General features: G+C 43.8%; 1 protein-coding gene across 1 annotated transcript in view; it reads right to left on the bottom strand.

Moving 5' to 3' along the window:
- Window positions 1–14,116, bottom strand: part of FNBP4 (formin binding protein 4) — a gene marked incomplete in the record, with an annotated part of 825,158 nt that overhangs the window by 710,926 nt on the left and 100,116 nt on the right. Inside the window, 1 exon segment of the mRNA XM_044082091.1 lies at window positions 595–830. Within this exon segment, the coding sequence (XP_043938026.1) occupies window positions 595–830 (236 nt within the window).

Raw genomic sequence — 14,116 nt, 5'->3', positions numbered from 1 at the left:
ATAAAAAAGGGCCATTTTGGGTTGGGTTTTTTCCACTATAAAGGACAAACGAAACAAAAGTTAATAAGCCTAGATTATCATGTTCACAGAGGTCTAAAGCATTACACTTCCTTCCTCTGCAATGAAATACACCAGTTTATTTCCATTCCACGAATTTCTCCAGGTCACTGTGTAGTCAAGCTTCACTATCCATTAACAACTGCGTCACTGCAGCCTGATTTTCAAATCAGCTTTTTTTTACTCCTGTAATGATTGACAAACAGTTGGGGGTTTCATAAAACAACCCCTGAAGAGCAACAACAATGCCTAGCTATTACGCAGAGAGTATCCTCTCCCTATTCAGCATAAATTTGTTTACTACCCAGCTTTTCACTAAATCCAATAGCTTCAGGACCTAAAACAATGATGAGTTTTTGAATCACTACTGAAAAAGAAGACTTGACATAATGACTACTGTACATTAAGAATCGTTCACCCCTGAAACAAGCAACAAAAGCACTGCAGCATTACGCACACAATTCACCACAATAACTCAGCATTTCAAACAAACACTAGATACAAACGAAAAAAGGATTAAAAATAAGCCCATCTCACCGCCATGAAGTCTGCCAGTGTATCAGCAATATCTGCAGAACTGTTGTGGTTAGACTGTACTGGTGCCACGTCCTCCACTGGAGTTTCTTCTGCTGCTTGGACATCCTGCTCTTTAACATTTTCTTCGGCTTTTTCACCATCAACAGCAGCAGCACTATTTTCTTTATTACTCTCCTCTTCCTCCTCCTCCTCCTCCTCATCACTGTCTGCATATGCCCCTAATAGGCACAAACCACCTACAGAAAAAGACCAAACAGAAGCAGTCAGATCCATATTTCTAAGAAAACTCAACAGCAGACAATTTACTGCAATATCCTCCAAAAGGAAGTTAAATAATTGGCAATCTTTAGCAATAAAAGGTTGGAAGTTGACATAATGGCCAAGGTGTTTATCTCACAAACACAAGGTATAGGGTATTATACTGATTTTTTAGGTCTGATTATTGGCTAGGCTTGTAATAGGGTGCAGACTGCTATCCTAATATTTATGACACTGGTGGAATCTCAGGGATGTAGTTTCTATTTCCAATCCAATTACCCAGATTGTGCTTAAAAAGGGGTAAAGAGGTACTCTGCTTGACGTGGAGTACGAGTCTATTCCATAAACGGGGGAGTCTCTGGGACACAAATCTGTCCTGCCAGCAAGTCCTATTGATGTCACAGACCAGGTTGAGGCTGCATTTGAGGGTTACTAGAGTGGAGCTCGACTTGTGGATATGCAGCAGTCCCATCAAGGCAGGGTCCGAGACAGAGTTCACCTCTGAGGAGTCTGTATGAAACAGAATAGAGGGTTAGGGCTTTTAACCTACCTGTGTATGATAGATCTTTGAGACCCTGGATTTTGCTGGTGAGGAACCTCTGTGGTCTCTCCAACTGCTCCACGTGCTTTACGAGTTAGATGCCAAATGGGGAATTTTACTCAATAATGGGCCTTATAAGCAAAGAATACAGGGATGTTATGAAATCCTTGTCCCTGGATGAGATACCCTTACTTATGAGGTTGTCATGTAGAAAGCATTCCATACAATGGAAGCAACATTGTGGTCAAAAGTCAGGCTGCTATCAATCTGGGTGCCCAAATCCCTCATGACAGACTGCGTGCTTAGAATATTAATGTGATAATTTGTGAGAACATCTCTCTCCCAAAAGGGATGACGCTTTTTTTTGTATTCAGCGAGATCCTCTTGGAGGATGCCCATGTCACTAGAGGAACTGATAAAACTTCAAAAAGCAGAAAACGAAACCAATTGAACTGCAAAGGCGAAAAAGAAACACGATAAGAGCCGGCAAGTAGACAAAATCCTTTCAAATTAAACTAAGGATTTTATCTACTTGCCGGCTTTTATCGGGTTTCTTTTTCGCCTTTGCAGTTCACTAGGGGAACTGATGACAGCTCCCAACTTGCAGTCATCTGCAAAGTTGGTCAGCCACAGTGCACTGGTTTTGGCCTGCACCTCAGAAAATTTACATCCCAAATAACAGAGGCCCCAGGACTGAACCCTGGGGTACGCCACTCAATGCTGCTCTACTGCTTGAGGTGGTTTCCCCTAGTTTGACTAGGTGGGTTCTATCAGTGAGCCACTTGGCTATCCCATCTGGCAACATACAGATTGATGACTAGTTGAGAGAGTTTGTCTATTATGCCCGAGTGGAGAATGGTGTCAAAGGCTTTGGCCAGTTCAAGGTAGGCTGTGTGCACTGTCTTCCCCTCATCCATGGCTTTGGTGACCGTCTCTAAGTTGACCAAATTTAACAGACATGACCTCCCCTTGACGAAGCTGTGTGGGATCAAGTGTCTGGAGGCTGCCAATGTCCTTGTTAATGAGGTCCATGATAATCCGTTCAATGGCCTTGCAGATCAGGCTAGTTAAGCGGACGAGTCTATAATTTCCAGCATCAGTGGATGCTCCACCTTTGTGTAAAGGGATGGCCGTGGCTGTCCTCCACTCACCTGGGACAAAACCAGTACTCGGGCTTTGGTTGAACAGGGCACCTAATGGTGCTGCAAGCTCCTGCTTGAGGTCATGTAGGATGCAGCCTACGATGTTATCAGGTCCCGTGGAGGCTGTATTTTTTGCCTTTGAGAGAGCAGTGATGACCTGATTCCTATATATATGAGGAAGGGGGCAGGTACTGGTAATGTCCTTATTTACTGATGGGGGAGGGGGGACAGAGGGGTGAAATTTTTGGTCAATCTGTCAGCTAGCAAGTTTGGTCTACCTACGGCATATGTATATGTGGTGTCCTTAACCACCAGTTATGAACAGATCTGGGTGCTACCTTTGAAATTACGGACATATCTGAAGACGGCCTTATGACCGTCTCTAGAAGATGTGGCCAATTTGGACTAAGTTTGCTTTGGAGGATTTTACTAATGTTCTTACTTGCTTGTTTAAGCTAAGGAGAGAGAGTTTCCAATTGGGCACCTGCTCCTTCTTTGTCCTGGACAGCAATTATTTTCTTTTGTTATAGAGTATATTTATTGCAGATGTCCACCACACAGGTTTACTCTTCCTTGAGGATGATATAGTCCCATCAGGTATTCCTGATTCCATGTCTCTATATAAATGTTTGTATAGTAATTTGGTATAGTTTTGGATACTGGTGCCAGTTCCTAGAGGGGGGGGAGCTGTGAAGCTGCCAATACCATCCCTAAGGAGGCTGTAATCAGCTTTGAAAAAGTTCTTTTGATTGACTCTAGCTAGAGGGGCGTCAGGGGAGATGGTGACTGAATGTGACAGCATTATGGTCATTTCTTACAAGGGAGGATGATACTGCAGAGATGCTGCAGTGGTTACTCATGTTGGTTAATACAAAGTCCAAGATATCACCTCTTGTGAGAGTATCGACTAACTGTTCCAAAGCATTTGCATGGACAAAAATTGAGGAATCTCTGGGCATTTGTCTTCTGGCAAGAGTAGTTCTTCCAGTCTATGTTGGGGTTAGTTAAAGTCACCCAGGATAAGGGTAAAGGGTTGAATCCTGATAGGCAGTTTGGACATCTTGGGTCAGATTTGGGGGCTGGGAGCTAGCTATGATTTGTATAGGGATCGTGTCAATAGTTAACTGCTCCCGGAGTGTGTCCTGTATGTCATACTGTTTAATCAGCCTGGAGGTGTGTATGTCTAATATATACTGAAACTCCACCTCCTTTGGCTTTACTACCCACGGTTTGGGGTCTGAATGCATGATGGGATGAATAACCAGGTAAGGCTGAGGTGCTCTCCGCAGCTTTGAAACCGGTTTCTGTGACTGCACAGATGTCAGCATTTTCCTGTGTTAGGAATTCTTGCAATGAGTGCAGTTTCATGTTTAGACTCCTAGCGTTTAGCAGCATGACCTTTGTGTTTTGTTAAAATTTTTTTTGTTGGTAGTTTTAACCTCATCACTTTTCTTACAAAAAAGAAAAAAATGGCACTATAGGGGAGGCAAGAGCCTTTGCCAGAATCCTGAAGCCCAGGTGAGACAGTTGCAGGCCATCTCTGGCAAAGCATCATGGTCCGTCGATCATACCTTCCCAGGTTGTAAGATACTGGAGCCCCTTGGAATGACACCAGAAACTAAGCCAATTGTTCAAGTCAATCATTTTCTGTTTGTATTCAGGCATTATTCTGGGTAAAGGTAGAATGCTGCTAAAGGCTAGGGACATACCTGCCTGGGACACATTCAGCGAGTTCAATCATGTCTCTCCATATAGTCCAAGGAGGTACATCTCAAGTCATGCACACCAACATGGACCATGACAGTCATAACAGTACCTGTTGTTGACAGACTTGAGTGCATGTGTGATATGGCAGATTCTGGCCCCTGACAGACAACTAACAGTGACTTTCTCCTTCACCAGCCTGGTGAGAGGCACACCTGTGCGTTTCACAATGGAGTCACCTATGACTAATGTTGGGTTTATGGTAAAGCCTTAGTGGTTGTAAGACGCAGGTGTGTGAACTACACGTGGTATTTGGTGTACAGGGCTATGGAGATAGTGTGTGTTTTTGCCTCGGAGGTCTCCTTTGTATGGGTATGTTTTTGTTGAGGACCTCCACATATGTGGGTGTGTATTGTGTAGGTGTGGGTGGTGTCTGAGGTGTAGCGATTTTGACGACAGCCTTCTCAGTGCCAGATATACTGGTTTGTGTGGGAGAGAGCTTAGACACTAGGTTCCTAATGTAAATGTATCTCTCGCAGTAGTACGTGGTTGTCTGTGTATATGAGGCAGTTGCTACACTGTCTCAGGATGCCCATACCAACCAGACTGGCAGGAGAAACTGTAGGAAAAGTACAGTTGTGTACCTACCATAAATGTATTCACTGTTGCAGTCATTACACTTGGGTTATCCTGCTGGCAGGCGACCCGTAGTTGGCCCGAGTTCCAAAGTCTTGGTCCGGCGTCGGTTGCTGTCACTCCTTCCCTGACGTCAGTGCGCCAGGGGTATAAAAGTTGCAACAGACGCCATTTTCTTCAGTTTTTCTTGCCCCTAATGTCAGGTGCCCCCAGATATGAAGGCTGTAAAGATAAAAATATGCCAAACAACAATACATGTATCACAAAAAACATTTTCTTTTTTCTAAAAGCAAATACACCACATAGGCTGTATAGACTAGAGAAGTACAGAATAGTCCCAGCAAAAAAGGGCGATGATGGGTGGGTAACCAGGACTGCAACAGTAAATACACTCTAACATCTACATTTATGGTAGGTACACAACTGTACTATGTTCATCATGTTTCACTGTTGCAGTCATTACACTTGGGTAGAATCCCAAAGCTGAGGTAGGGTGGCTGGGTCTAGACTGGATTTGGCGAGGCTAACAAGCCCTGCATAACTGCAGTGGCAAAGCCCGCTCTGGATCTGGAGTAGAGAGGTAGGTGGTAGTGCTTGGTAAAAGTGTGCACTGAGCTCCAGGTGGCAGCTTCTCATGCGTCTTTGGTTGGTACCCCTCTGAGGAAGGCTGCTGCTCTGGTTGAATGAGGCCTAATGCCCTTAAGCACAGATTTACCATGTTGTGCATAACATAAGGGGATGCAGTGTCCTATCCATTTGGAGATTGTCTGCTTTGGAATAGGTTTTCCTTGTGATCCTGCAGCATAAGCTACAAACAGTTGCTCAGTTTTTCTGAAAGCTTTTGTTTTGTCCAAGTAAAATCGTAGCTGCCTGTGTATATCCAAAGAGTGCTGAAGTCTTTCCCCTTTATTCTGGGGATTTGGGTAGAAGGTGGGCAAATGAATAGTTTGGTTTAAGGCCACATTGGAGACCACTTTTGGCATGAATGTTGGGTTCATCCTTAGAGAAACCCTGTCCTGGTGAAATATAAGGAAAGGTTCCACAGCCATCAATGCCTGTAACTCTGAAACTCTTCTTGCTGAAGTTATTGCTAGGAGCAGAGCAGTTTTCCATGACAAGAATTTTAGATCAGCTGTGCTGCCTGGTTCAAAAGGAGGCAGTGTTAATTTTTCTAAAATAAAATAGAGGTCCCAAGCAGATACTGGTGCTCTCCTAGGGGGTCTTATATTCTTTGCCCCTCTGAGGTACTGTCGTAGTACAGGATGTGAAAAATAGGAGGATCCGTATTGTAATGAGCTGAAATGGCAGAGGCATGGATTTTAATAGAAGAAAAAAAGATAGGTCTTTGTCCAACATCTCAGTCAGGTATTGTAACATCTGAGGCATATTCGGGACCAGTGGGTTGAGTCGTTGTGCCTGGTTCCAAGCACAGAATCTTTTCCATTTGTCCAAATAAGGTTTCCTAGTGCTGGGTCTCCTGGCTTCCAAAATTACATCCATAACAACTTTAGAGAGAGGTGCAGTCTGAATGGCTACATTATCTGCCATGCTGCCAGGTTTAAGGTTCTGAGTTGACTGTGCAGAATCAGATTGTTTTGCTGTGTCAGAAGATGAGGGATTTGAGGTAGAGGCCAAGGCGGGCCTTGGGACAAAGTCTTTAAGATTGGGTACCAGTGCTGGCGTGGCCAGTCTGGTGCAATCACGATCATTTTTGGCCTCTCGTCTGACTTTTAGAAGCACCTTGATGAGAAGAGGCATCGGAGGGAAGGCATAGACTATCAGGTTTTCCCAGTTGAAAGATAGAGCATCCACTTACCATGCTTGAGAGTGATAAGTCCTTGTGCAAAATTTCTGTAATTGGCAACTGTGAGGGGAGGCAAAAAGATCTATGTCTGGGCATCCCCATTCCCTTGTTATTATGTTGAACACTTGTGGATTTAGCTTCCATTCATGAGGATCCATGAGATTTCTGCTTAGTTCGTCTGCCAGTGTATTTTTTGTTCTTGGCAGGAATTGTGCTTGCAGATGTACCTGATAAGTCAGTGCTGTGTTCTACATAGTCATGGCTTGTCTGCATAGGGGGTAGGAATGTGTGCCCCCTTGTTTGTTTATGTACCATATAACTGTGGTATTGTCTGTCTTTATTAATAATTGTCCTGGATGTATCAGGTCCTTGAAGGCCGTCAGGGCATTCTGTACAGCTAGCACCTCTTTTTGATTGATGTGAAGATGCATTTGTTCCTTGGGCCACGTGCCCTGAAAGCATTTTCCTGCCATATGTGCTCCCCAGGCGTAATCTGATGCATCCACTGTTATTGGATGCCTGGCTGTAGGTAAGGTGAAAGGCTATCCCTTGTTGTGTTGACAGGCCGGAGACCACCATCGAAACTCCTGTTGTAGGCAGGGAATCAAGATTATGATTGTCTCTAGGCTGTGACAATGCTGAGTCCAAAACCTTTTTAGATACCATTGTAGTTTCCTCATATGCAGTTTGGCATATAGAATTAGTAGAATGCAAGATGCCATGAAACCCAGGGCCTGTAGAATTTTTCTTGCAGGGAGCTGGGTCCTTGTTGCCATCATTTGAAAGTAATGAGTCAGTTGCCTTTGTATGTCTGGCGTGAGATAAGCCATCTGGGTAGTTGTGTTCAAGCTTGCACCCAGGAATATTATCTCTTGAGAGGGCACTAGTTTTGATTTCTTTTCGTTTACTGTGTACCCTAGGCAAATTAGTAATCTCTTTACAAACGCCAGATGCTTTAGAAGAATGTCCTTGCTCTCTGCTTGAATAAGGCAGTCGTCCAAGTAGGGGTATATTTGAATTCCTTTTGTCTGCAAAATGCAATTACTGGTGCCAGGCATTTTGTGAAGACCCTGGGTGCAGTAGATAAGCCAAAGGGCAGTGCTGAGAATTGATAATGCATTGAGCCTGCTATGAACCTGAGGTATCTTCTGCACAATTGTCTGATTGGGACATGCAGGTATGCCTCCTTGACATCCAAAGTAACTAGCCAAGCCTCTTTGCCAAACATGGGCAAGAGTTGTTATAGTATTAACATTTTGAATTTTGGAACATCCAGGAAAGTATTTAGGATTGCCAGGTCCAGTATTGTTCTCCATGCTTTGTCCTTTCTGGATACTATGAAAAGTCGTGAGTAAAATCCTTGGCCCTGTTCTTGGGAAACATTTTGAATAGCTCCCATATCCATAAGAGCTGCAATCTGCTTTTGTGCCTCTGCCCATTGGTTTTGTGGCAGGTTTGGCATACCTTTTGGTTTTGGAAGAGTGTGGAAGTAGAAACTGTACCCTTGAGAAACTATATTCAACACCCATTGGTCTTGGGTGATCATGTGCCAATTTTTTGAGAAAAGTGCTAGCTTTCCCCCTAGGGGTGCTGTTAACTGTTGAGAGCTTGGCATTTGCAGAGGGAAGTCATTGTGACTGTTTCCTATAAGGTTGTGATTTGTCTTCTCCTCCTCTGGGTACTAGGAAAAGTCTTGAATAAAACCTTGTCCCCTTTATTCTGCTGGGACAGGTTGAATAGCCCTGAGGCTTAGAAGAGTGTTCTGTTGGGACACCGCTCACTGATTTGGGGGCAGGTCTGGCCAACCGTTTGGGGTTGGTAGGGTGTGCAAGTGGCATTTGTACCCTTGGGAAACTATATTTAGAACCCATTTGTCCTGGGTAATGAGTTCCTAGCTTTTTTTCATGCAGGGCGAGTTTTCCTCCTAAGGGAGCAGGTAGTTGAGCAGGGCTTGGAAGGGCTAAAGATAAGTCATTGTGCCATTTTTCCATAGGGGGGTGGCTTACTACTCCCTGCTTTGGAAGTGGGAGCCCCCCACTGCTTAGGCCTGTGCACAGCCTGAGACTGTAACCTGGGTGGTCTACTGTTCCTGGGTTTGGACTGAAGGCCTGGTAGAGACTGGAAAAGACCAATTCTTTGAAGGCCAATGCCTACTAAATCGGGGAGGCTGTACTTTTAGGAAAATCTTTAACAGTTTGCATAGATTTATCTTTTTCCTCCATCATTTTGAGGACTTCTGATTTGTTGCCAAACAGGTGGTCTTGGTTTAAGTGAACATCCAGTAATTTAGCTTTAACGTGATCTGGCAAGTTTTGCTCCTTAAGCCAAGCATGCCTTCTACGTACAGACCCAGTGACAGCAGCCCTGCAAGATGCTTCTAAAGAGTCAAAACCACATTGCAATATATGTTTACCAACTTGTTCTGCAGAATGCATTAAATCCTGTAATTCTTTGTGTTCAGCACGGTCAGGAATCAACATAATTTTCTGTTCAAGTAGTCCCATAATATGCTGCTGGTACTTTAACATATGAAACTGGCAATTTAAAGCCCTAATAGCCAAAGTAGCAGAAGTGTATACCTTCTTACCACATCTGTCCAAGGCTCGAGAATCTCTATCTGAAGGGGTAGGATTTTTGGCAGCAGTAGCCTTAATGCATTTTGGTCCTTGGGAAATGGTCTCTGGATCCGCAGTAGGATTCTTGAACAGGAACTTGAGAGTCAGGTACTCTGTAATACCAGTCAGGTTTTCTGGGAGCAGGAGATAAAGTGTCTGGAAAAAGGCTAAATTCAAAGAAAGCATCATCTACAATGTCCACAACAGGAGGGAAAGCTAAAGGCTTGTGTTGAGGAAGGAGTAAGAATTCCCTAAGCCTCCTTTTGGAGTCAGAGTAATCCTGGCTTTCCCAGCTGAAATGCTCCCTAAGAGGATACAAAGTTTCACCAAAAGAAAAATCAACTGGAGGGGAAGCACAGGGAATGGAATCCTCTGCATCAGAATCCTCATAGGTAGATAAGGGCAAATCCTGGTCATCAGAAGGAACAGAACTATTAGATTCCTGATCAGAAGAATCAGAAGGAAAATCAGTTTTAGGTCTCTTGGGAGGGAAAAAGCTGGCTTCCCCTAATTAAGATAACAAGGTCTTCTGCCATTCAAAGCATTTGTTTTTTTAGGCATATGGGCCTGAGCATTTGGTTTGGATGTTGTTTTTCTAGGCGTGGATTGAGTTTTAGGCCTGGATGAAGAAGATGGCATCTGTTTAAAATGCTAGTCTGTAGACTGAATACACCCTCAGAAGCCGATGCCTGCAAAGTGGCTCTGAACCCCATCCATGGTATAGACATCCGCAGGTTCCATACTCAAAGAAGCACCTCGCGGCATACCGGACTCCGAATGGGTCTCAGAAGAGGCCTGAGAATCTGAAGTAGCAGATATCAGGGGCTGCGAAAGCACTTCACTGAGAACCGGCAGACTGGAAACTAGTTTAACAGAAGCGTCGTTGACAGTTTTGAACCTATGCGGTCTGTCTCCTTTATCTTTATATTTTTTTTCGGAAGATCGGTAGTCAGATGGCTTACTGAAGCCATTTCTGGGTAGTTATACAGAGTACCAAAATAATTTGCTGCAAAGATAGCCTGATGACTAATAGTTTGGGGATTGAACAAGGCACAAAACCGACAGCGAGGGACGTCATGGTCTGGGCCTAAGCAAGGAATGCAGTACGAATGAAAATCTTTGAGGCATTTGCTTTCCACAGGTAAGACAACTGTTAACTTTTACTGACAGACAACGGCTGGAGCAAGAAAAAAGATCCCGAACAAGGTACTTATCTTCTTTAGAAGACTTTGGTTCTGAAACTTGAAAATGAAAATTTCAGGAGTCGGCTGACCGGCACTTGCGAACTGCTTCTGCTTCGGGCACCACCCGGAAATAAAGACTGATGTAATGGCGTCGGCTGCATGTTTTATACCCCTGACGACCTGATGTCATGGAAGAAGAGAGACAGCATCCGACGCAGGAATCCAAGACTCTGGCATTCAGGCCGGCAGAGGGCTACCTGCACGCAGATAACCCAAATATGATGACTGCAACAGTGAAACACAAGAACATCAGCATGTCCACCTTCTGTAAACAGAACTAAGGGGGTCAAATGTTTGGACTATTTGGCAAGTAAAACAATCCATAACACATCTTAGTGATTAGCCTCTTTACATCTGAAGTGAGCCATGCTAATTGCCTGTATGTGCAAACTAACATTTAAAGATCTACTACATCAAATCTGTTATGAAGGAGACACAGACCCTTCCGGAGCCATCTTTCGTGATAACTACATATAAAATGTAGTAGTTGTAAAATCTTACCATAACCATAGATATTCTCCTCTTCCATGTTGCAGCATTCTTTATATGGGGGGGGTCCTCTACACAAGAGGTCAGACACCTGGCCAGCATACAACAGCCAGCTTATAGCTACTGCAAGGTACACAGGATGTCACACGTATGCGCTGACAGCAACACGTACCATCCTCCGAACTGTAATGCCCCAGAAGGAATAACAGACCTAAGAAGTAATAAAATGCTATCCAAGGAAAGAAAAGACAGAGGGAGGAAGGAGGGAAGGACAGAATACTACAACATAGAAGAAGAGGACATTTATGGTTATGGCAGGATTTTACACAACTATTCTATGTCCTTCTATTCAGTGCTGTAGTATTCTTTAAATGTGCGAGAATACCAAAGCTTAGCAGGAACCCTGGGAGGAGGAAGGAGCAGAGGAGCTTTCAACAGTAGAACTTTGGACAAAGCCATGAAGAATGGCTGTAGTAAACACTGCTCTAAAACTAGAAATGCTGTCCAACTTGTAATGTTGGGTGAAAGTTTGCACAGAAGTCCATGTAGCAGCCTGTAAAATAGAGTTAGTATCCAGACCTTTAAAAAATGCACCTGAGGAAGCCACAGACCTAGGGAAGTGAGCTTTAACATGAGCAGAGAGCATCTTACCATGAAAATCATAACAAAACAAAATTGCCTTAGAAATCTAAAAAGAAACGGAGTGTTCAGAGAGAGGCAAACCCAGAGCCCTGGGATGGAAAGAAAACAGCTGATTAGACTCTGATAGACTTCGTCTTATCAAAATAAAATCTGAGTTGTCTATGCACACCCAAGGTGTGCAAGATCATTTCACTGGAAGAGTAAGGAGAAGGGAAGAATGTGAGCAATGGAATAGATTAAGAGACAACCCATTCACCACCTTAGGCATAAAAGGATTGGTATGTAGAGAGACCCTATCCTTGTGGAAAACCAGGAAAGGTGGAGTAGCCAAAACATAAATCTCAAACTCTACTAGCAGAGATTAAAGCTAACAGAAGAACTGTTTTCCAAGTAGAAAACTTTAAAGAAGCTGAGGCTGTAGGATCAAAAGGGGCCACAGCAAGCTTCTCTAAAATGCAATTCAAATTCCGAGGAGATGGAACTGGTTTCCTGGGACATTTAATATGAAAGACACCTTTAAGAGAAAGTTTTACTTCCAATCTGGAAGTCAATGCTGGACATAATGGCAGACATGCAGAAAGAGCAGACGTGAACTTTCACTAACGAGTAAGCCAAACCACTGTTAAGCAATTCACACAAGTAAGAAAGAACCACTGGAACATCCATGGAAAGTGGATCCAGACTGTGAAAGACACCAGATTGAAAATGTCTTCCATTTGGATAAGTAAGATTTTCTAGTATTGAGCTTCCTATCCTCCTGCAGAACCCCAAGCACATCCTCTGAAAAAAGGTGCCTGAAAGGAATCAAAAGATGATCACCCACAGGGTCAGTTGTATGGTTGACAAATGTGGATGAAGCAGAGATCCCTTGTCTTGTGTGAGCAGGTCCACTCTATGAGGTAACTTTTAATGAATGCCCTTGGCTAAATGCACAAGAAGCAACCAATGCTGTCTTGGCCAAGAGTCACCAGCAAGATTTTTGGTTTGTCCTGCTGAATATCTTCAGAAGGACTTTTTGAATAAGAAGAAAGGGAGGAAGCAGAAAGAAACACACCCTTCCATGAAAAAGATAGGGTGCCCACATTCCAAGCCAGTGGATGCAGGACTCTGGCACAAAATAGAGAAAGTTGCCTATTCAGAGGGGAGCCAAACAGATCCAGAAGTAGAGTATCCCATCCCTGTGAAGCACCCATTCCTGGGATTGAGTCATGGCCCTGCTTACTGTCTGCCACAATATTCTGAGCGAAACGGATATAACCTTGTACTGAACTGCCAAATCCCATGCCATAACAGCTAATCTGCTAAGAAGGTAAGACTTCGCCCCACCCCCAATTTGTTGCTACACTAAACAACTGTGGTGTTGCCCATAAACACTTTCAGAAGACAATGTTCACAGAGAGAATGAAAGGCTTGCAGAGATAAAATAAGAGACCTCATTTCCTTGATGTTGATATGCTCTTTCCTTTGAGAAAGAGACCAAAGGCCCTGTACCTTCTTTGATGCAAATGTTGCCCCTCAACCTGCATCTGAGGCACCCATGTGTTTAGTAGGCTGGGGTGGATGAAGAGGAAGTCCTGGACTCAAAGCAAGTTGTTGAATCCACCAAAAATGCTCATTTTAGGCATGGGAGAACAGGGATCACAAACTCCAGAGGGTGAGCATGCTGTGCCCAAACTGATTTTAGGTACCACTGAAATTTCCTCATGTGGAGTTTTCCAAGAGGCAGCATGGGTATTGTGGATACCATAAAGCCTAGAAGTCCCAAACTCCCTGGCTGTAATGGGGGAGAGAAGCAGAAGGTTTTCAAAAAAGGAAGTGCAGGAATGAATCTTGCCTGTTGGAAGAAAATTCTGTTCTGAACCCTAGAAAGAGGTCTTCTGAAGGGCACACGGGGATTTTTTGAAATTTATGGTGAACCCTAGACTTTGTAGAAAAAGTATGGCAAACTACAGATTCTGTGTCAGCTGGTCTGATAGAGGAGCCAGATAAAGAAGATCGTCTACGTATGCGTGTACCTGAACACACTTGACCCTTAGAAAAGCAATCACAAGATCACAGAGACCAAACTTTGTGTACACCCTTGGGGCAGTAAGTCCAAAAGGTAAGGCACATAACTGAAATTGCAAAGAAGCCACAGAGAAATGTAAAAACTTCCTGTAAAGAGGATGATGGGGATGTGAAGATAAGTATCTTTGATGTCTAGAGAGGCCATTTAAGACTGAGGGGGAATCAAGGGAAACAGTCTGTAATGACAGCATGCGGAGAGAAGGCACTTTTAGGAATCTGTTGAACTGGGAAAGATCCAGAATTGGTCTCCAAGGACAGTCTTTTCTGGGGACAAGAAACATTTTTGAATAAAAACCTCTGAGTCTCTGATACACTGGCACCTGCCGAATTGTACCTTGACACTAAATCTTTTTGGGGGGAACCCCTTCTTGAAACCCAAA

The sequence above is a fragment of the Protopterus annectens genome, chromosome 9.part0 (assembly GCF_019279795.1).
Source record: "Protopterus annectens isolate FY-2018-M chromosome 9.part0, PAN1.0, whole genome shotgun sequence".
Classification (NCBI taxonomy): domain Eukaryota; kingdom Metazoa; phylum Chordata; order Ceratodontiformes; family Protopteridae; genus Protopterus; species Protopterus annectens.
This window is presented reverse-complemented; position numbering and strand designations above follow the sequence as displayed.